The 23,237-nt window shown below is 41.8% G+C and overlaps 1 protein-coding gene across 2 annotated transcripts in view; it reads left to right on the top strand.

Annotated features, from left to right (window-relative positions):
• Nucleotides 1-5,299: 5,299 nt before the first annotated feature.
• Nucleotides 5,300-23,237, top strand: part of sphkap (SPHK1 interactor, AKAP domain containing) — a 27,584-nt gene continuing 9,646 nt past the window's right edge. The window contains exons 1-6 of one of the 2 annotated variants that reach the window (XM_068584218.1): nucleotides 5,300-5,587; nucleotides 7,696-7,798; nucleotides 9,005-9,115; nucleotides 19,878-19,937; nucleotides 20,274-20,414; nucleotides 22,419-22,695. In XM_068584218.1, coding sequence (XP_068440319.1) covers nucleotides 5,553-5,587; nucleotides 7,696-7,798; nucleotides 9,005-9,115; nucleotides 19,878-19,937; nucleotides 20,274-20,414; nucleotides 22,419-22,695 — 727 coding nt within the window. In that variant the 5' untranslated portion in view covers nucleotides 5,300-5,552. The remainder of the gene's footprint in view (nucleotides 5,588-7,695; nucleotides 7,799-9,004; nucleotides 9,116-19,877; nucleotides 19,938-20,273; nucleotides 20,415-22,418; nucleotides 22,696-23,237) is intronic. The other variant, XM_068584219.1, reaches the window with a different exon arrangement.

Below are 23,237 nucleotides of genomic sequence, written 5' to 3'. Positions count from 1 at the left end.
TTACATGCTCTCTGACTTTATTTTGATAAGATCTGTTTGCTGACCGAACCTTGACTGATAACTGACAGTCCCCTCCCTCCAGCTGCAAAGCTGAACCCTCTGCACTCCTGATGTTCTATACTTATCTTTTCACGTCACAACCGCTCAGGTCCATCCTCACTTCTTCTCCTCTCCCTTTGCCTTCCTCCTCTCACGTGCTGCGTTTTTGTTTTGTAGTTTGTAACTAAATTAAAAATAGCCCCACTGAGACAGTGAGAGAGTCTGTACGCCGGCTGATCCTCTCTTCATTTGGGTTTTATTTCTGCCAGCTTCCTCAGATGTCTCCCCTCTGCTGATGAGAGCAGTGCGCTTTCATCTCCACTTTACTTGTCCTTCCATCTTTTATTTTAAGAATGTGTGCAATGGATTAGTTCTCCCCTTGAAAGCCTTTGGATTAAGATGCGTAGAGGGGCACCAGAGAGGAGGAGGAGGAAGAAGAAGAAGAAGAAGAAGAAGAAGAAGAAGAAGAAGAAGAAGAAGAAAAACAGAGTGAGAGGAAGGACTCAAGGAGTCAAACAGGGGGGTGTGTGTGTGTGTGTGTGTGTTGGACTAAACATCAATAAAGTTTGACTTCTGTTGGTGTTTGGTATTCAACATGTGTGCAGCTTCATGTCCGCCAACGTGTTATTGTGTGTGTTTCTAGTAAGCTGTTTCTAGTTGTTTATTATCCGTCTGCTGGCTTCTTTTAAAAAACACAAAAACTGACTCGCTGTTGCCATGCGACTGTTTACGACGGTTCAAAAGCAGTTCGGAGCCCTGCGATATGTCGCTGGAACGCACGCTAAGCCTGACTGCTAAAGGCATGGATGTCACACAGAGCTGTCAGGGGGACTTTGACTTTCTGTTTGAAACAAAGCAAGTCGCCAGTATGGGAGGAAGTCCTGTGCGATACGTGTACTGGTCTGTCAGTGATGACGGCACATCGTGACCCCCGTTTAAACCTGGTGTTAAAAATGTGATCCGCACGCGGCGGCACTCAAAGAAGAAGAAGAAGAAACCTGCCGTTAGTAGGGCACACACAACAAATCAAACCAATGAGCGTAGCGGAGCACACATTCGGACAGTCTCCCATCAGAAGGCATTCGTGACATTGCACCTCGCTGCACACACAAAAAAATGACTGAAGTGGTTGTGTAAAGAACGAGGAGAGCGATGGCACATGAGACTAGGATAATCTCTGGTCTCCTTATATTGTCAGGGTGAGGGAAAGGGTGCTTCAGATGCTGTTAGATGATGAAACAAGCACTTGGGTTGAAGCGTACTCTCAGTCATTCACTTTATGTTGTGCTTTTGAAGCAAGTCTGAGTTTATTCTGATAACTCAATACATTTCACGGGGAACAGGACCTGTGAGTTGTGTGATACACGCAGTCAGAACGCTTCTGGAGAGCTCAGCTTTCGCAACCACACTAAAGTCGATCAATTCAGCCAAGTAGCATAGCGTTTGCAGAAACCAGTAAATTCTACTGGGGGTACAGTAACTGGTATTGGCTTAACCCGAGAATAGAAAATGAACAGAAAAGTTATTACTGTCATTTAAAGCAGTGAACAAAATAATGAAGAAGCAAAGTTTAAGTCAGGGTTCATGTAAAATCAAACAAATGCTACTATTTCACCAGCAGAAAACCCATAAAGCTCTCTCTGTGGTGATGCTGGTAGACTTCATGCTCTTCTCTCTGAGCTACCTGTATTTAGACAGTGCAGGTGATGATGGGGATTATGTTGATATTCTATTTGGGTCACCCTTTAAGGTCACTCATGTGCAACGCCGAACAGCAAAGACCTGAGAGATGAAGTGGGAGTTTTTGTTCTGCCAAAAGCAAAATACTTTTCAGCGTCATACCTCAGACCTAATATTTTTTGTCTCATAGAAATGATTCTACTAAAGTTATTTATTTATTTTATCAACATTTCAACCAGCAACATACAGGTTAACTTTAGTCAGCAACCTAATGTCTTTGTTAAGGAAATATAGTGATGTCACACTGCATTGTATCTTTTTTTGACAGAGAGAGGGAGCAGGTCCACTTTACCCAGTGTGAATATGGCAAATTTAATTTGCATTTGTTTTGCGTTTTTAGTGCCCTCCATTCAGTTTGTCTTCAAAGGACTCACAGACTAACTGTAGCTTCTGAGACATTGAAACATGGGGGTGATCCAGTGTGTTACATACAGCATTTGTTGTTTGCAATAAATCTGACTGTGGTGAGTCTGAAGGTTTTTTTCTCGTTTGTTTGTTTGTTTTGGCGAGATAATCTGTAGCTGTATGGGTATCGTACGTTTGCATGTTTTAATGTTAAAATGAGTATTTGCCTAATCATTGGGTCCATGTTAAAGAAAACACTTTGCTTTCTTAGCACCTCATTGTAACTATTTTTTAAGAAAACATTGAGCTTGAGAAACCGTTTTTCTCTGCTGAGAAGCCTGAAGCTAGAAGGTACAGTCCATAACACGGAGGGCACGAACACTTGGTGAAAAGTGCTGGCTAATGCAGAGCGTCTGCTATTTATATCAGAATCTATAATGAGAGGTTTGCCAGAAACTGGCTGAGCTTGTTATGTTCCTCTTCTCCGGGAAAACTTTGTGAATATGTTTCATAATACAAAAGAAATTGCTTAAATATATATTATTGGGAAAGGTATTTCATTGAAATGTTTACAATTTGAGGTGAGGCCCGGCAAGTGTTTTGTAAGCATTTGTCCTCTTTGTGGGTTGCACAGTGCACTGGGAAATTGCAAATATTGGAGTTTGATATTGTCAGGAGTTGAATGAAGACAAATGGCATCCAGAGGAAGAGAAATAGCATGGGAGCTGATAACAGCATCTATCTTCTCTGGGATTGAGGGCACGCTGAAAATAAGCAGAGTGAAGATGTAAACTCTGGCCACCGTACAAATCTACAAAGCATTATTTCTCTCTTTGATACACACACACACACACACACACACACACACACACACACACACACACACACACACACACTATGCTTTCTCATACTCTTTTCCTGAATATCTATCTATTTTCTTCATCACCCGTCGGTGGGATGATAGAGAATTGAAGGTCAGGACTTCTTTCACCCCCATTCCAGATTTATATATTGGTATATGTTACAGAGCGTATAGCTGTTACTCTCAAGGCTGTCTTATTTGTGCTAAGGAGATGAAGATGGCAGCTCTCTCAAGTCTTTTTGAAATATGGTATGTGTGTGCATGTGTATGTGTGTTTTAGGCCTTTCTGTGTTTCTTATATTTTAATTCAGATGGGTGCGAGTTAAATTATGTACGCTGTTTCTCCTAAGATATCAAAGATGTAAAAAAGGAGACATTTTTTTTCAGAGAGTGGTCTACATTCTTTGAGCACTTGATAATATAAAACTAAAATTCCTGTAGATGCTTTTCATATTCATGTTTAGTGAAGTTCAGATTATGTTAGTAAGGTCAGTACACCACAGCTATGCAGCCGTAGTTGTGTCTAGAAATGTCTGGTTTTCAAGGGAACTGTAGTCACACGCTTGCACTTCTCGACACACACACCTGTTTATCAGTATATTGACATTAGAGAGAAGCAGACTGGACGTTGCACGTCTCTTTCTGTGAGAAAAGATGAGAACACGGGATTCTCCTCCTCCTGACAGGATAGAGCGAATCAGATGTTAGGACGAGGGGAGACGAACCTGTGACGATAAACTGTGTATGAAAAGGCCCCACTTCCGTTTGTGGGGCAGTTGTTCTTCTGCCTACCTGAAAGTTGGTTGTTCAACTCATTGCTTTTGCAACTGCATTGCTTGTTACTTTACCTGTGATTAAGAAAATATATTACGGAAAAGAGAGAAGTTGTCAAACTGAATTCTTCTGGAGGCTACGCCAGGCTTCCAATACTGATACACGCTAACACACTCATACTTTAATCCCCAATACGTGCTAAATGTCAAATCAGGTAGGGTTGGGTTACTAGATAGCTGGCTTGAGGATGACAATAGAAAAAATATAAAGTACAACTTAATAAAGGCAATATTCTGGAGAAAAAAAGGGTCTGTGTCACGTCAAAGTTAGCGTTCTCCTCAGCTCTCTGGAGTTCTTCAGCATCTCTCAGCTCATTGTTACATGTCGGGGTCGCTCTCACGGCTCTCACCAACCTTCTTTCCAGACTGCAGCAAACAGCAAACCAGCTCTGATAAACTGCACACGGAGTTGGCAACTCTATAGCAACATAGTGGAGCATTTAGCAGCTTAAGAGACAAATATGTCTTGCAGAAGTTGGTGGAAACAAAACAAGTGAATGTTGGATTTAAAATCAGCCAAGTTGTCGCAATATTAACTTTGTACGATGAATAAATGTCACAGTTGTATTTACAGTGTGTTGTGCTGCCCCACTGGTGACCAAAATAGTTGCAGTTGTAAGACATTAATATAAGTTCAAACACTATTCCTTATAAAATACAATTTTGTAAAGCCCAATACATCAGCAAGACAGCTACTTAGATTTCATCACATGTATAATATTGGTGTGCAAGTCAGCTGGCAAGCAGCTTGCCATAATAAAGAAACTCTAAAGCCTTTACATCGTATGTACATTAGGAACATACATTATGGGCTAAATCTCGTGTAAGCGTGGCTCTGTAAACGGCATGATGCGTGTCCCAGTGCATCTTTCACTGTCTCTCTGCAGACAGCTACACTACAATGTGACTAAACGTTCAAATCCATCTGTAATTACCGAAGATGCACCGAAGACTTCAATATTTCCATGGAGACAGCAAATTGAAAGTGTCTAAGTCGGTCCTCTATTGCGTGGTCACACGTACAGTACCGTCAGGATGTGTTCAGGGATGTCGTGTCTCTGTGTGTTTGCTGGGGGCAAAATGCAGGTCAACTATGAAATCTGCTGCAATGACCTTGTGTTGGAGGTAGAGCGCCTGCCTGAAGAGGCATTCACGTGCAGCTGGAAGTTATAAAGATGTCTGATCGCGTAAGCGTCTCCTCTTGGTGTTCCAGATGTGATGGAGATGTTTTATTACTATTCCTTTTTCCTTTAATAATCCCCTGTCTCGCTACTGTTATGCCGGTTACTTCCTCGCAGTGGTGCGGACATCAGATTTAAGTGAGCCATGGGTTAATTAGCCTCGTATTTGGTAGAAAAACAAGTACGGACGTGTGCGCGTGCGTCTGTTTGTACACTTACGCATGGACATGCGCGCGCACTGTCCATACCCATACCCTCGCCTGCGTCGTGCCGCTCGTTACGTTGGGATCCACGCGGGGCTCCTGCGCCTGCACTCGGCGTCTGGCGGAGCGGAGCGCAGGACGGTCGGTGGCGTGCTGCTGCTTGCTGATACCAGAGGGCTCAGTTCACCACGGTCCTCCTCCAGTCTGGGATTCCTTCAGTGCATCTGGACCTGACCGTGTCCTGGGAACGATTACGCGTCCCTCTCCTCCCACTGCCCGCACAGAGGAAATAATCACACCGGTTGTGGACAGTTTGGCTCTCTATATATTTTTTTTTGTTTTTGACAGAATGGCAGGCGCAGAGTGCCTTCTGAAAACGCCGAGGTAAGATCTTTTTTTTTTTTTTAAATGTCGATCATATAGCGCATATATTCCCCAAACGAAATCAACGTGGCAAATGTCTTGAGGTACTTCAATTGCACGTCTGATCTACTTTACTGCACCTTTTGGAAATATAGCATGTATTTTTTTTTTTTTTTTTACAAAAACACCGAAGTGATCGTGATGTAGTATTGAATCAAAGCGGAGTGATCTTTTGACTGAACACAAAGTGTGTCACTTTGTGTTCTGTGCTGGAGAACAAAATCCCCGCAGAGTGATGCAGTAAAGCCGCTTTCACAGTCGACTGTCGGTGTTTGTGCAGTCAACGAGATGTGTCAGCTTGCCGAGCCTGAATGATAGATGAATGCAAAAAAAAAAGAAAGAAAGTGCACAGCAGTCACGTTTAAAATAGGAATGTAAACACTTGGCCAGTTTGTCCTCGTAGGTTTCAAGTCGTCGGCATCAATTGAACTCTTTCCGAAGCAATGGAATCACAAGGCTGCCACCAAAAGTTGTTGGCCACACAATTGGTCCTCACAGCGGAGCGGGGGCCGGCATTGACAGCCAAACATTTCAGGGGTTAATTGCGTCCTCCACCGCAGGGCACCTGCCGGGTACCTGGGGGCCCCGGCAGCGCGAGGGCGCTACAGCCTGTCAATCATTACCGTGTCGTGATGGAAAAGTCGGAAAGCGCAAAGATTAGAAATGAGGTCGTGCATGACGAATCCCGTTGGTCTTCTTCTATTTCATGCGGAAATCACTCACAATTTGCATGACAAACGCAGACAGGCCAGTAGGCCTATGCTGTTTTTCCTTCTTTCGTTTTTTTTATCGTGTTTTTATTTTTTTATAGTGTCAATTTTCTTTTGTAGTGTCTTAAGCTTTAAATGTTCTGCATGCATCCACCATAGTGTGTGTGCGTGTGTCCGTGTGTGTGTGTGTGCGTGTATGCGTATGCGCGTGTGTGCGTGCGCGCATGCGTTTAATGGGTGTTTTGATGTGAGTCTGGCAGATACAGCAGTACATTCAAAAGCACATTGCATTCATTTAGCCACAGCAGTGCATCATCACTTTTCATGTCACACAATTATTTATTCAGGCATGTTCATAATCTGCAAATAGATATAGAGTTGTGTGATTCCTGGGGGCCTTTCAAAATAAAATGCTTTTTAATTTGCAGATTACAGGGAGGGACGGTGGGGAGGGGGGGGGGCTTCTATTTAAATATTCCTCTCCATCCTCCTTATTTTCCAAATTGATCCTCATTCATGCCATTCCAGATAAGCTTTGATTTGGCTTATCTTAATGGAAGCATACACGCAGGATAATGATGCCTTCCTGGGATCTAGAGTTCACTATGTTGTGTTAAGGCACGCTGTAGTCTGACAGACGTTCCCATTATTGAATCAATTTTGTTTTAAGCACCAGCTGAGGGACACATGTTGTTTGTTCTGCTATATCCTCTGTCCATTTCTGTCAAAGTCAAATTTCGCGATTTGGCAAAGTGGCTGGGAATCTTTCAGACTTTAATACTGAGTTCCATACTAATACATAATATTTGATAGCCTTCTGCAAAAAGCTACAACTCGCTAAGGGGTCAGTGAGCTTTGCATTCGAGTCTTTGCCAAAAGTGTATTTATGCGGAGGAAATGCATCATAGAAATCCATAAGAAAAGTAATTTCTATTGTAGCTTTAAAGAAGCTAACAACGACTTCTCATACATAATAATGTGATAAAAAGGTCTTGACATTCAAAGAGCAACACCTAAAACTCTTTGCACTCTTTAATAAATGATTGAAGGTGTCACTTTGGTTGGTCTTACACTTGTACATTGTCTTTCATGGGGCACTGTCTTACAAGCCTGGGAATGCTCAAAGTGAAGGAATTAAGCATTTGGCTCAGAATATTGACATTATTCCCCAGTCCGCCAATAGCTGGCTAATTTGTTGGCTGACTGACACATCTGTACAGTATGAACACATGTGACAGGCAATGGGCTACTGCGAGAGTACTGAGCCAAGACGTCATTATTTATTTAGTTTTAAAGGGAAGTGTTGAACACTTGACAAGAACTTGCTCTGACAAAGTCAACTGTGTGCCCCTTTTGCAGTAACTTCCAGTCGTCTGCCATGTTTGAAGGCTCAGAGGCTGTCGAGGTGGATGGAGTAGGCACAGAGAGCACCGTGGCTTCATCCATCAGCGCCTGCAAGAAGGTAAAAAAGAGAAAAGAAAATAGGATGCAAGGATGCATCCATCTTCTCGTGTGACCACTTCTTCTTTTTCTCTGTTCATGTGCCTGTGCACCTGTCCCTCACACCAGTATCGGCCTTCCTGTCAGTTTATCTTCAGTGCGAGAGATTTTAATTTCCTCAGCCTGTGACACCTAGGGACTGTGCAATAAGAGGAACAGCCGAGGCCTGGGGTCAACACAGTAGATTTATCATCTCCCAGTGCCAACGAGACAGGAGGGGAAATGGCACAGATCAGTGGGCTGAGGTAGAGGCTAGATTGAATTTCCTTTTAAAATTCCGTGTTGGTCTTCTTGTGTGCTTCTCTTACTGCGCGTGTACGTGCAGGTGTGCCCGCTGATGTGTGTCCCTAATTAGCCTACCGCTCATGATCTCAACTGACTTCCACTCGAGTGTCCAGCAGGGTCACGTGGCGATGTCTCTCTTATAATTGAACCTCGGGCTCCGCTGTGCCGGGCCAGCAGCCTTTTGATATGATCAGCTGAGGCTACGTCACCTTTACCTGGCAGAGGGCCTGTGCAGATGGTCTGTTCCTGAGATGGGGGGGGAGGGGTGATTTGTCACTAAAAATACACAGTGACACACACATGGTAGTAATCATACGCCAAAGTAATTGCCTAAGAATATTTTGTTATATAGCGTGTCATTTGAATCTTTTATCGGCTGTACATCGGTTGTCTTTTGTCATATTCTTTTACAAATAAATATAAGTATAAATGTATTATATGGTCCAACCCTAGCACTGTGATAAGCATCAAGGGGGATATTTAATTTCCCCTGTGCAAATAAATTGGCATTTTAATTGGCTTATTGAAACAACAAAATCAATAGCTTTCAATTATAGTATGTCAAGTGATAAATCATAGACAAAGGCAGCTCAATAACTGTAGGTTTCACCCTGAGGGCTTCATGGAAATGTCCCAGCATACTCTATGGAGGAGGCAATACCGGTTGTATTTATACTGTGCAGTGTCTGGTTAATTGACAGATGGCTGATCTTGTTCCGCGGACACTTATCTGGAAATGAAGGTCAATCAATCCCAACAACAGGGAAACGCAGATAAAAGTGAATGTGTGGTGGCGTGTGTCACAGGCTCCATGTGTGCCTCTGTGCACGCTGATTTCCACAGTGCTGCTGTGCCTGATCAAGAGTTTCTCTGTGTGCTGCAGGTCCTGTGCAGTAACAGTGTGCTGGACTCGTCGGAGTATTGGCTGAGGAACGAGAAGGCTCTCTGCAGGCTGGGCCTGCTGGACGACGACACGGAGGGCAGCTGCAGCATGGTGAGTAGCATACTGTGGGTGATGAAACGTCCCACACCCCATTGGCAACAAAGATGGACCAAAGCGTCTCTAGTGTCTCGTCTCAAAGCTGGAGCAGGAGGCATGATTGTGGCCTCAAATGACAGCGAGGAAATGTTAGAATTTTAAGATGGAAACGACGCAACATGTGCAAAAAAAAAAAGCACTTTCTTCAAGCTGCTTGCTGTCGGTGGCGTCTGGGCTTGGAGGTGGTGGAAATGTTCATGCAGGTTGTTGATGCTTCTTTGTTGTTGTTTTCTAGTTGTTGTTGTTGTTAAGGTTTGGTGTGTTACTTCATATATATGTTGAGAAAAATGGTTGCGATTTAAGGTTCTACAATGACTGTAATTAGTTGTGCAAATGTAAGATATTGCTCTTTACCCTGTCCTTTTTGAAAGATTTTAAATCATACTTTTTTATTGTTTCCTTAAGAAAAATGACGGCAAGAGACTTAAACCAGAACATATAACTACCTTCATATGACAACAAATACATGCATGAATAAATCAATTCACAAGTTAATTGCACAGGATAGAGTGAATATATACATACATATACAAATATACATATACACACGAACCAGCATTGCAGAAGTGAGAAACCAGCATTTTAAGCTTTTGACTATGGGTCTGATATTAAGTCTTTTAAGTGCATTGCTTATGGGTTTGAATGAAGGAAAATTACTATTCCTTCTTTCACAAATGAAAAAAGTGATGTTATCCGCTGATGCTGAATTTTGTATAATAATTACTCTTACTGACAGACGTGCTCTGTGAACAAAAGTAGGATTTGGCTTGTGTTTAGCCTTCTTGAAAATGAGTTTACAAAGGACATCTACATAATTTAATCTCTCACAATCATTCTGCTGCTTGCAACATACCAGAGGAGTTTCTTCGAGTAGAAGTGATAAACTATGCAATTTAAAACTGCTGAAAGATTGTTAAAAGCTCAATTTACTCTCAGCAGGCAATTTATTAAAGGAAGAAGCTGGCGACGTCTCAGTTGAGTTGATTTTATCACAGATTTGATTAAAAAAAAACTACTTCATCTCTGGTGAAACACAAACACTTGAGGATTTTCATAGTTTGACTCGCTGCTTTCATGAGGTAAAGTACACTCTTGCTGGACTTAAGTCCTCCGTTCATTCTGCTTTCTGGACTCTTAGCATGACGGGTACTTCAAATCAACTTCATATGCACTTCCAAAGTTAATGCCACGGCTGAAAGCAGCTTTTACAAATTCAGAGTCGAACTCTGAGTTGACTAACCTTGAGATGGGAAACGCTTGAGTTTTCAGTTCCAGAACAGCTGACCAGAGTTTATTCACTCTGTAGTAAGCTCCTATGTGGTGAATTAAAAAAAGCCACCTTAAAGGGAACTTGATTTGCGATGGTCACAGGTCAACAAAATGGCCTCTAGTGGATGTAGAGAGATAAATGCATCTAAGATATGTATGGACTGTGCTTTAAAAAGGAGTCTAAGTTAACACAATTTCTGTCAGTTAGTTGGAATCTGACTGTTTTATTGGCTGTAACCTACATTATATTTTAAATCTATTTGCCCAGTTTTAATCGTGTGTGTGTGTGTGTGTGTGTGTGTGTGTGTGTGTGTGTGTGTGTGTGTGTGTGTGTGTGTGTGAGACTGAGTGTAGGAGGCGAGAGGCAAGAGAGAGAGAGAGCAAGATGGCGGACTTAGTGACGTACGTGATTATGCCACGCAAGACTCCACAATGGCAGCTTGGCTGTGATTAATTAAAGGGGGAACATGACACACAATGGAGGCCACACTTTACACAACATGTGTGTAGGAATGAGCGTGCATGTGTGTGGGTTAGTTTAGAAAGAAAGGAAAAACATTCGAAGAAAGGCAAAGAGGAAGTACAGAAACTGCAATTTAATCACACAAGAACCCAACTAACAAAATAACAAAAAACACAGTTTACCGACCTTACTCACGGTCGCTGAATCAAACCCAAGAAAGCTCAGCAGTGTGGAATAGTTGGCGGGTTAAGTGGGTTAAAAACTGCCGCTCGTCCAGCGAGATTAAGACTTTGAACTTTTTTGGAGGGGACCAACCTTGTTTTTACCTCCTTTAGTGATGTTAGTCTCAGTGTATAGGCGCAGGGTGGCGGGAAAGCCTTGGTGACGTCATGGCCGTGCCAAAGGGACCCCTGGGGTTCCCGTGGCTCTGGTCCAGTGTTGCGGTTTGAACCAAATCTCACACTCAGGACATTTGTCATGCCTGATCGCATTGTTGGTGCGGTTCCAATTTAATTCCAATAGGTTTTCAATTCTACATGTCCACTTCTCTCTTTGTTTCACTCTGCATGCATCTTGATTTGACGGCATTCAGTGGTTTTATTTCTGCTACTTCGAGCACACAAGTCACTGAAATGCCATAAAATATGCTCATAATACGCATCTTATTTAAAACCCTCACTTTCGACCTACATTCTACAGCTGAATCACAATGCTGCTCACTCAGAACATATAATCTTATTATTATAGGAATTATGTTTGATCAGCGACGGCTGATGTCAGCTGTGTGCAGAGAGTAACAATGTTAGATTTGTGCATGAAATAAACTCCCATCTACAAAAAGAAGAACATGCAGAGGTTTTATTTTGAGCTAAGGGTGATTTGACTGTGTAATATTTGTGCAAACAAACTAATATCAAACCAGGATTTACATTCTGATAGTAAACCTTTGCTAATTAATGCGCTACGAGAAAAGCTTGGATACGGGCTTGGTGAGCGGCGAAATGAAAAGCTGTATCAGCTTCTGTAAGCGATAGGAGATGGAGAGAAACTCCGGGTTTGTTAAAGAAAAAGCTGCAAGCGAACAGGTTACAGATCCAGCCTTTAAGTTAACTCAGAGTTTCCCCCACCTCTGGGTTAACGAACAGAGTTTTCGCGAAACCTGCTTTCTGAAACGGGGCCCAGGGAAATATCACAACTGTACACAGGTGTTGTTATGGTTGTTATTGAGTCATTTCAGACTCTCCTTGCCCTCTGTTCAGTGCATGTTGGGATAGATTTACAGATGGACTGCCAGAGCATGGTAATTGTTATTCGAGCTGACAGCTTTCCTAACCTTTAATTAGATTTTCTGATTGTAACCACTGAGCTTACTTCTGTAACAATTTAGTTGCTGCCACATATAGTTTTTAATCATAGTGTCGGCAGTCTTGAACATTGACCTTCACAATTTCCCAAAACTCTATACGTTTGCGGCATCATCTTACATTTCCATTCTTTTCATCTTGTCATGTGTCACAACTGTAAATAAGGAATATGCAAAATTGTAAGGAAAAAAGTGTCAAACAACACAACACAGAAGATACCATCATGGAATTGGATTTTAAAAAACATAAGAAATGATGTTAAAAATGCACAAATCTATCACCCATATTCCCCCGAAACAGAATGTGATGTTGAGTGCGAATTTTCTGGACATTGTATTGATAAGGACGTTGTGTGTCGTCTACACGAGAACGCCGGACCTAGAAAATACATCAAGGGAGGAAGCTAAATAAAAATGGAGAGGCTTTTAGCTGGAGACATGCATGTTTAATCCTCTCTACGCTCAATTCTGACGTGTCACCTTTGATCACTCACTCATTGTAAATTGCAAGTTAAGCATGACATGCATTCAGGATTTACATCTGTCAAGTGGCTCAAAGGCAGGCTTTTGTTGGGAGGTACCACAGCCGTTTGATTCTCTAAATAAACACTCTGAATAAAATGTCTCAACACGGCATCAGGTTCAGGATGTTTTTATAGAAGATAAGATTCAGTTCAATCCCTCCACTGTGGGTGAGCCTCATTAAAGACGGTAATGAAACGCTCAATCTGTTCTCTCGTCTCTTCAACCTGAAATGTAGTTTCTTAAAATGAATGGCATATTCACTAATTAATATTAATACTAATATAAAGGGATGCCATTAAAAGTTCCTGCAGTTTGTTCTCCCCATAAAAAGAGCTTTTTATTTTAAAATCCGTCATGGATTGTAGCTGGTCCGTCTTGTGCAGAATAAATGCCAATAACACACAGAGTGTTTTGCCATTTTGTGAACATACTGCTCCCCAAATCATTGTTAGATCATCATCATTACCACGGTAACAGGAATAACGGTATTTTAGCAAAGAGCACCGTTCTCACGTACTCATGTCGCACTTAGTAAGTGTGAGCGTTGAATGTTGCTGAAACCCCCAGACGCCAGCTGTATGATCGAGGACACAACGTACACAGGTCTTAAACATCTGTGAGATGTAGCAAAGATTTTTTTTTTGTGGAATATTTTATATCTGAGACAGCGCCCAGTATTCACTGATAAAAGTTTTGTCAGTGCGGTACTCATTCATTAAAGTTAAGTGGATTTTTGGAAGGTGCATGATCTGCACATTAGTCAAACTGCCCATCAAATAGAGTCCTGGAAAGTGGATGTCTGCATGTGCACCACGACTCTTATCCTCCTCATTTTGTACTAGAAATGCTGTTTTTGACAGCTGACATCTTCAAAATGAAGAGACATGAAAACTTCTTGTTCTTGTTGACTCATACCCAATCTGGGATCGTGCAGTTGTATCTTCATTGTTTTTTGTGAACTGTAAAAGCAAAGCCGCTTCATCTTCATAAAAAAAACAACAACGAGACAATAGTTGTTTGTTTTCTTGACTCTGTCCATGTTTTCTATGAATCAGAGGGAACTTCAATGCGATTGCAAACAGATGCGGCCCGTCCGCCCACAGCGTCGCTCTCGGACTCCGACGTGACGGATTGCTCCTCCGACTCCTCGATTCTAGGTTTGACTTCTTACGCGGGTAATCAATCAAACACAACCATACGATAGATAACACTGTGAGAAATAAATTATTCTGTCCTGGCCTCAACTGTACATGGAGGCAGACGAGAAGCTGAGTGCGGAAAACTGAGAGAAAAACAGTGAAAGATAAAAGTGTGAGACAATAAACACTGATACAGAGAAACGGGTGGAGAAGCATTTTATTGTTTTCTCTGGTTGACTTTACGTATTGAGTGGAGATTTGGGAGATTGTCAAAGGTAAAAACAGCATACTCTGATTTAATTAGAAGCTGACTGTAAGTATTAAACCAAAATTAGTCCAAAATGAGTTTTCACAGAAATGTGAGGGTTTCAGAGTAAAAAAAAAGTATGTTTAATTATTCAGCACATAAACAGAAAAAGTTCAAAACAGTGAGAGCAGGAGGCCAAAACCTGTGAGCGAGATAAAAGCTTTTGATTTCCTGGGTTTTGCTCCGTCATCCACCTCTGGCTGCATCATGTTGTCACCTTTGATCACTCACTCATGTTTTAATGCATGAAGTCACAGAGAAGTGTCATGTTGCAGCGATAGTCACACTGCATTTCATCACACCCCTGAGAGATTTTACAGGAAGACGGCACCTTGTATCTGTGTTTTCTTTGTAAGGGAAATAGATACATAATCTCTGTGCATCAAGTTAAAACTTTGCATTTCCTTTGATTGATGGGCGTTTATAACTCATATGACACCTAAAGATTGAGATTGCAGTTGTATTTTTAAGAGGGTGAGACAATCTTTTTTTCAAATGCAGAAAATCTGCTGTAGTAAACTTGCAGTATCACTCCTCAACACTGTTCATTCCTTCGGCTATCCGTCTTTCTGCTTTGAACTTGGAGTCCCTGGAGGAGAGCGATGCATTCATCACCCGATTCAAACACTTCACACTGGAGTAGTGGCTTGTGTCCTGACCTGTCCCTTCCTGGCCCACAGAGAGGGAGAACAGAATAAATATGCCATCAGCTGCAGCTGGAGCGCTGAATTACAACAGGATCAGAGCAGGAAGACAAACCTTCTTTTTTTCTTCTTCCTTTTACTTTAGACTGTCCAGCTGACATTATGAGAAACTGCAGTCTTTGCTAAAAAAGCTGTGCTCTAAAAAAAAAAAGAGAACTACTCGCTTAAAAGCCATCATCTAAAGAGCTCGGTAATATTAGTTGTGTGTTATTAAAAGTGAATATCTCTTATCTTTATATATCACTAAAATGTGTTAAAAAAAAATGGGGAGTTTAGAGTCACAGCCAAACTGTGTGTGTGCGTGCGTTAGTGGAAAAATACTTCAAGTCAAAATCAGACGTATAGGAAGTAACGTGAAATAACGTGAACAACCTCAATGTGCCGCAGGTGATTTCATCACATGTTAGTTCCTGTTATGCGACTCAAACAACTGATGCTGTGCATTTTATTAGCACAAATGCAAATGTATGAAAACAAAATGAGGCTGTTTACAGTCACCAGGTTATGCGATTAGCATGCTTGTCTGGTCTCGACACCCGCGCCATATAGCTTGTGGGTCGCATAGCAAAACGAACAAGGCCGAGTCACTGAGCCTTAATGTTGTTCCCTCCCGAACTTCATTTGAATTAAATTAAACTTCAAATGGATTATAATTAAAGTTGCCAACCTCTGAGAGATGTCAAAACACTTTACAATAGAGGAAGCTATGTTTAGTTTTGTGACCTCAGAGGGAGAATGAACCCGTATTTTTGTAAAGGCATTAGCAAAATGTTCAACGCAGCAGCAGCAGAGCATCACGGGCTGTGGGGAGCAGTTTACTGTTGTTTGCTTTAGTCTTTCAAGTCGCCATATTTTATTGCTTTGGGAAAATAGGAACCACACAAATAAGCATAGCATATATAAAGGGCTAAATGAGCTTTGTACCAAAAGTACCGTATTTCAAGTCAGGAAAAAGAGCAAAAAAAAAGAGCCACATTTAAAAAAAAAAAAAAAAAGAGGAAAGACAGAAGGACCAAGGGCGGCAGCTGTGTGTGGGAGAGCAAAGAGACGAAGGTCTGCTGAGGAAGAATAAAGCTTTCATGGACAAAGGAAACTCAAATGTTTGTAATGGTTTGCCTTATTGACCAAGTCTGTGCACATAGTGTTGTATTGAAACTGTGGCTGCATAAGCTCTATTTGTATGTGAGGTAGTAGGAAGAGAGCAATCTGCCTGCCTGACAGTTTTGTACATCCAAGGCCAAATAGGATTTATGCATTAAAAAAGTTGGGAAAATTGAATCCTTTTGTGTGTGCACGTGTGTCACTACCCGACCGTTTGGCTGTTGGGTCTGTGGATCAACACCTCTGCCGACTGAGCAAAAAACGGACGTCATTTGGAGTTCTTTTGAGTTGTTTTGAAGGTAATTCAAAGTGTACCGTATTAGGTTTTCATCTGTGGTCCGTTTCTGCACCAATACTGGATGAAACCAGGACTTTCTGGCTTTTGTCTTTTCTACTGTCCAGTCTGGTCCCTGGGCACAGGTGGGCAGAGTCATCCTGAGTTCCACTTTGTTTGGCTGGGCCGATGTTGAGCACAGCAGTAGGGTTACGCTTCTCGTGAAGCAAAACGATGGAGAGAGAGAGACACCGAGATCTCAGCTGCAGCCAGATGTTGACACCACATGAAGCTGTGTGTATTGGATTCGTTGTGTCAACAGCTTAAAATGACGCATATTATTTATGTGTTCTGTAACAAGGCACGGAGTAGCAGGATCTTTTACTGCTGCAAAAGTTAATAGTGCGGTTTTTTTTTTTTCAGCCTTAACCTTTCCTGTGGCTTTAATAAATACCTTTATGTTAACAAGGAATCACATGATTACTTTAATGTGGAAGGGATAGCTTGTAATGATGCACACAGGCCTCTGCAAATTTTACAGTGTCTTTTAGTGGGTTGTTTTGGTGTTCATGCCCACAATGTTGCCATATTGGTCGCATAGTAGTAACAAAGCGCTGAAAAAAACATCCTCAAAACCACACAGCCAACAGGCAAAGTTGGAGACAAACTGGTCAACATAGTGGAGCATTTAGCAGCTAAAAAAAGACAGATTTTTGTCTCAGGAGTTGGTGGAGACCAAACAGAGTTAAAGCGAGAGTAAATATTTATCTAAAATATATCTGGTGGCCAGAGACAAGACTCCATATGAATGATAATATGCTCTGTATCTGTTTCTACTATCCCCAAGTGGCCACACAATGTGATATTACAGGTTTAACTATGTAGTTAACTAAACTTAAAAATGAAAATCAGTGATGTATCAGTCAACACAACTTCTCCTTAACGCGTTATGACTGTCTCTCTCATTCGGAGCGTGTTTCAATCCCTCGAGTGTCTCACTAGACTTTATCCACAAGTCAAATTATTACTTTCACCTTCTCTGTCTCTTTATGTGTTTTCCTTTCCCCTCACGCTCCCTATTGCTTTCCTGGTCAGTCCTTTTAGAGACAGGCTGGCGCACAAGTGCACGTTGTCCAGGATGTCTTTGAAAACCTGATAGAATCAGAGCTTGTCCCTGGGCTGGCCTCGCACATGGACTCAGAAATAACTAGAAGGTCCTCTGCTTCCCAATTTTAGAAGAACTGCCTCTCGGCTCTCGCCGTCTGATAGGGTTGAATTGCCACAACCCATACCAAGGTCAAAATCGTTGATCATTCGCCTCGCTTATCCTGAAACTGTGTGTTGTCTGTAGGCGATGTGTTGGCAGGCGGGGGAAGGTGTCTTTGCTGCTTTTCTGAGGTGCCAAACCTCTTATTTATATGTTCTGATGAGCAAAGAAATGGAAAATGAATCACCAAATACCAAATGATAGCCTTTTATAGTGTATAGGAAAAAGCCATAAGGTGATTATTTTTTCATAGCATATCACCATTTAGATAAAGGGCATAAAATCTGCAACCAGATACTGAGCAAAAATATAATTAACAAACATTATTCCATGCATGTTATCAGCAACACAACTCTGCAGAATTGGTAAAAACAGAATTCAACGGCCATATTTTCCATCAAACGAGGGTCAGCAAGTAGCAAATTAAAGCTATTGTCTTTGGTTTCAGTCAATGGTGGAGATTATTCTCAGGTCGTACGCCTGTGCCAGTGACATTTAATAGCTAATCTGACCAAATGGTCCTCATCTCACAACACAAGAGGCAAGTAAATAAACGGAATAGACTGCTGTTTTTTTGAGAGGAACAAAGAGCATGCCTCTTGGTATTCAGATACATGCTGTAGGTGACACATGAGGGCAGATGCAGTTTGACCAGGGTGAGACAGGAAAACCTTTTCAAATATTCTTGTCATCTGTCATTGGCTTCCTAATTTCGACTGACTTCTTTTTGCATTCGCCAATTTTCATCACATTAAACTAAACTACATTAATAGTTAGGAAATATTATGTATTTTGATGGAGGATACCAGATTGGAGATGAGTGGGAAATCGACCTGTCGACGCACCGTTTGATTTGAAGGACGTTGGTTCCGGCTTTGCAGACAGTTGTTGTCCTTCCCTGGTATCGTTCTCTCGTGATCTTAGCTTTTTGATGAAGAAAATCTCGACTGTAATATATGCAAAGTATCACAGAATTATAGCCTTATTTTGAAATATACACTCATGAGTGTATCGACCCATTTATTGTAGCAGTTCTTTTGCTTCACTTTCAGATCTGCAGCGAGAATACCTACAGACAACATGACATGATTTTTAAAAGAAGAAATAGTTCTGCATACGCAGCTCAGAGACATTGATGCTCAATCTACTGTGGCCTCTAAACTTTGACATGACCTCCAGGGAATATATCGTGTTTAATGAAACACAGATAAACGGGATAAAAAGGAAATATATGCTATCTTACAAGTGCTGAGGCTCTATAGAAGCCGAGTCCAATAAATGGAAGTACAGCTCAAGGAAAATCATTTCAAATAGCAATGTGTGTGTGTGTGTGTCAAGATTTGAAACTGATTTTGGAACTATTTTTATTTTTCCACATGTCTAGTGAGGAGAGTAGTTGGGCGGAGGATAGCAGCAGGCAGAGCGGATATGGAGATGGAAGAGCGACAAGAGAGACAGCAGATTCCCACCTGTGCATGTTTTGCAATGAAACGACGGCCTCAGTAACTCACATTGGGTTTGAACGACAAGCCTGGTAGCTTTAAGTTAGACATGCAGTGTATAAAAAATGAGCGGGTTCATGATTGAGACTCAAATATGTCACTTCTTCCTAAGCACATACTAATGCGGAGTATTTGCTAGAGTGAGTGGGAACTAACCCCTTCCCCCCTCACACACACACACATACACACACACACCTCCAATGCTGTTGGTGACTTTATCCTTTTAGCTACACAGGACTGACTTGGCACTGCCAATTCAGATCAGAGGACTGTGCGCTGCACAATCAAGCAGCAGCCAGCGGACAGTCCCACACTCCCAGCACTAACATGAGGACTCCATCACACACCATTAAATGTGCAGCCAGAGGCGAAGGTTGGTGACATGAAGAGAGAAGCAGGGTGAGGGTGTGATAGAGGCACAATGAAGGAGTGGAGACGAAGGAGGAGAAAAGCGGGAAAAAAAGAGATGGAGACAGAAAGAAACTCACTGCTGAGGTACACCTGCTGCCAGCAGCCCCTGAGAGACAAGAAGGTCTTTTTTAGAAAGGGTTCTGCCAATGAGAGACTGGTTATTCAGATGTGACAGATAGCTGCTGTGGTTGAGTCACTGAGAGGAAAGCATTCAGTCTGGTTTGTAGGATTTATGCAGTGCGAAAGGCAGTGCAGTAACATTCCCGTTACAGCACTCTCACGCCAAACATGTGGGATGTTTTTCACCTTGCTCTTTCTCAGCCTCTGTGTCATAATTTTTCCGTTCCCACTGTCACTCTAATATGTTTTCCTTCTCCACTTGTCTCTCTCAGATCTGTTTTGTAAATCTGGACCCTCAACAAACGGACTATCGTGATGACAAAAGCATCAAGGTGAGCAGAAGTCCCTTTTCTTTCCTGCCCAGTTTCCATCTCCCAAGAACTCTCTTCTCTCTGTATTTCACACATAATTATTGGCTGAGTTGCCATGGATTCAAAACCATTACCCAGAATTAGGGGGTTGTTTTGTTTAGATAATATGCAGATTTTGTAGCCTTCCGCAGCTGGCGGTGGCAGAATGGCACATGTTTTCAAACTTCTCAAAAGAAGAATATTATAATGATGTGTCTCTGAATTGAAACAACAGAGATTGCATTATGTTTTGAAAGCACATGAAGAAAAGGCTGTTTCTGATCATCTATGCCCCTGTGCTCGGTCACTGTCCTGCAGAAATTGGCATCAGTGTCTCCGGACCTGCCAAAGCTTGTTGAATTACTGACTATCCACCAGCCGAAAGAAAACGAGATCCTGCTGCTCGGTGGCCTCGAAGCCTCAGACACTTGCCAAGCACCCCCCCTTCTCCCCTCTCAGGTGAGTGTGCGGTGATGTCTATGAATCATTGCAAGTATTTTCATGCTTTGAATGAAATGGTCGCGAGTGCGAGGAAGAGAGTGCAAGCTGTTCTTTTGTACAGCAATTTTGTGTGATTAGATTTGAACCTTTTGTGCTCTGAAAAATCCACTGGAGGAACCTCATTCACTTTATCGAGTAATCACTCCCCAATTCACTTCAATAAAAACATCTCATTCTCTGTAGCCTGGAACTGCATGTTAGACCAAAAACCATCCAGAACGAATGACTTCAACAAAAAAAAACATTATTTTTTTTAATTTTAGAATAATTTTAAACTTGAAACAGACATAAGCAAAAATTTCCTTTACTTTTTTTATTGTTAAAATGCAGTGCTCGCTTACGGTCAGTGATAATCAGACTGTTTGAAGCTCGTCAAATACATCATTGAATAAGCCATTGTTAAAAATCAATACAGGGTCTGAGGAGCCTGCACAGGTTAATAAACTTGCTTGAGGAGATCTAATGAGTGTACAGTTATATTAATAGAATATTGTATTCAATAAAAGAAAGAGAAACAGGCATAAGGGCAGAGTATGAAGGTTTAACATGTCTATGCTTATACATCTCATATTTTCTGAATGTATGTGTTTTCCACTGTGTTTAATGCATAGTAAGTTTGTGTGTGTTTTCATTTAGAACTTTGTACAGACTTGGGGGGTATTCAGGAAAGGAGGTTCAACAAACTCTGAGTCTATCTCTGAACTCTAAGTTGACTTCCTCTGAGATAAGAAGCTCTGAGTATCCGGTTCCAGAACAGCTGATCTGCGTTAGTTCAATCAACTCTGAGTATGTTCACCCCGAGTTAAGCGCGTGCATGACTATTATAAAAAGCCATCATCAATGGAGCCCCGATATCACGAGTCACCATGACAACGGAAAATAAAAGAGCAACACATTTCACAGCGATGGAGTTGGACCTGCTTCTGCAGGCCTACGGTGAATATGAGCACGTTTTTCACCGCAGCGAAGGAGAGAGAGACGTCATGGGAAAAGACTGCTGCCCGAGTCAACGCGGAAGTTTAAATGCACTATTCCACTGACTTAACATTTCACCGTAAGATCGTAGCAGCCTATAGTTATTAATATAAGTAGGAATGAAATCTGATTATCATGTAGGTGCAATCCAACAGGGGTAAAAAGGACCTAGAAGCAGCTAAAAATGAAATATAAAAACATACTTCAAAAAGGTAAGGCATATATTGCTAGGCTATGATTGCGCCTGACTTTAATTTTAATTCAATTTTTTATAATTGACTTAGGCTATTAATCAAAGTAAATATTAATTCAGTAGCTACTTGAAATAGTAAATTAATCCCCTACTAAAATGTTGTTTTTACACATCTCCTCACTTAATACCCCACATAGGAGACGTAACCCTCGCGTTTCAGTGCAAGGGTTACTTTCCTCATAGCTCTACTAACCGTTGCCTTTCCGAAGTGCTCTGCATCCTCGATGTTGTAAAGAAAACTACAGTTTACAAAAAAACGTAGCGCGATGCTCGAAATGTGCTCCGATGTAAGTGCACGTCCACAGAAACAGCGATAGCTTCTAACAGATATTCCTCTGGAAATGATAAAACGTCACATCTGGGTCGGGAGAGTCTCTCGCAACATAAAGCATTTCGAATCACGAAGGCTTCGATGTCAATCGGATTTTGTAGGAATGGCCAATCCATGTCAACCGGCTTTCTTCATGTGGGAGGAGACAGGTAGAAACTCTGGGTTTCTTATAGAAAACCTGCCAGCGAGCAGGTTATGTTCACAGAGTCTGTTACCATGGTGACTGACTCAGAGTTTCAGTTACCTCTCTTTCTGGAACGGATAACTCAGAGTTTCCCTTATCTCAGGGTTAACTTACTCTGAGTTTCCACATAACCCGCTTTCTGGAATACCCCCATGATGTGTGTATTTGTGTCTCTGTGTGTATAGACGCATAATAGGTTTCTGTCCATGTTCCCTTCAGGGTGGGCAGCAACAGCAGCAGCACAGAAGTACAGGCGTGTGCCTGGTTCAATGTTTAGGACAGAGACGCGCCACCCAACCTGGCAACATCATCTTTGAGATCAACAAGTTCCTGATTGGTCTGCAGTGGGGAAAGGAGCGACAGCTTCAGCAGGGCCGAGCAGGCAGGCAGCGGATCGACGACGACACCAACCGCTCCATCTCGTCCATAGAAGACGACTTCTTGACTGCCTCAGAACACCTTGGCGATGACAGCGAGGAAGATGGTTTCAGAAATGGTGAGCCTCATGACCTCCACCATAGTGGTTTTGTTTGTAGCCATGTCTACTGGTTGGCTAAAACAATATGTAGATGGAAGTTTTAAACCGGATTTCTAAGCAATTGAAACTTGAAAACTATCCACATCTACAGAGTGCATTGTTAAGTTTCCTATAACTGTAATGTTTGCAATAGTAGTGTTGTGGCTCAATGTTAGTTAAGCCTTAGCCCAGTGAATGATGATAACACTGATGTAGTCCTCCTATATAAATTATTGCAGATAATTCCAAAGATACTGTGGAATTCAAAGGACACGTTGAAAGGCCACACAGCAACCACACACAAAGATTTCTATAGTGACTGAGACTGTATAAACAAGAAAGAAGTTTGTCTTGATGGCCATTGTGTTACCCCGGTGATGAATGGGACAAACAAGACAAAACCCTGCTCTAAATTTCCAAGGGTTTCTACTCTTGCTGTGACACTTTGTAACTGATAGAGCTGCTTTCTAATCAGTGTGGACATGTTTCATTCCCTGCCTTTCTCTGTCCTTATTTGTCTC

Source organism: Clinocottus analis, unplaced genomic scaffold (genome assembly GCF_023055335.1).
Source record: "Clinocottus analis isolate CAN_PGR_092001 unplaced genomic scaffold, fCliAna1.0.p SCAF_2, whole genome shotgun sequence".
NCBI lineage: Eukaryota > Metazoa > Chordata > Actinopteri > Perciformes > Cottidae > Clinocottus > Clinocottus analis.
Note: the sequence above shows the minus strand (reverse complement) of the source record. Positions and strands in the feature narration are given on the sequence as shown.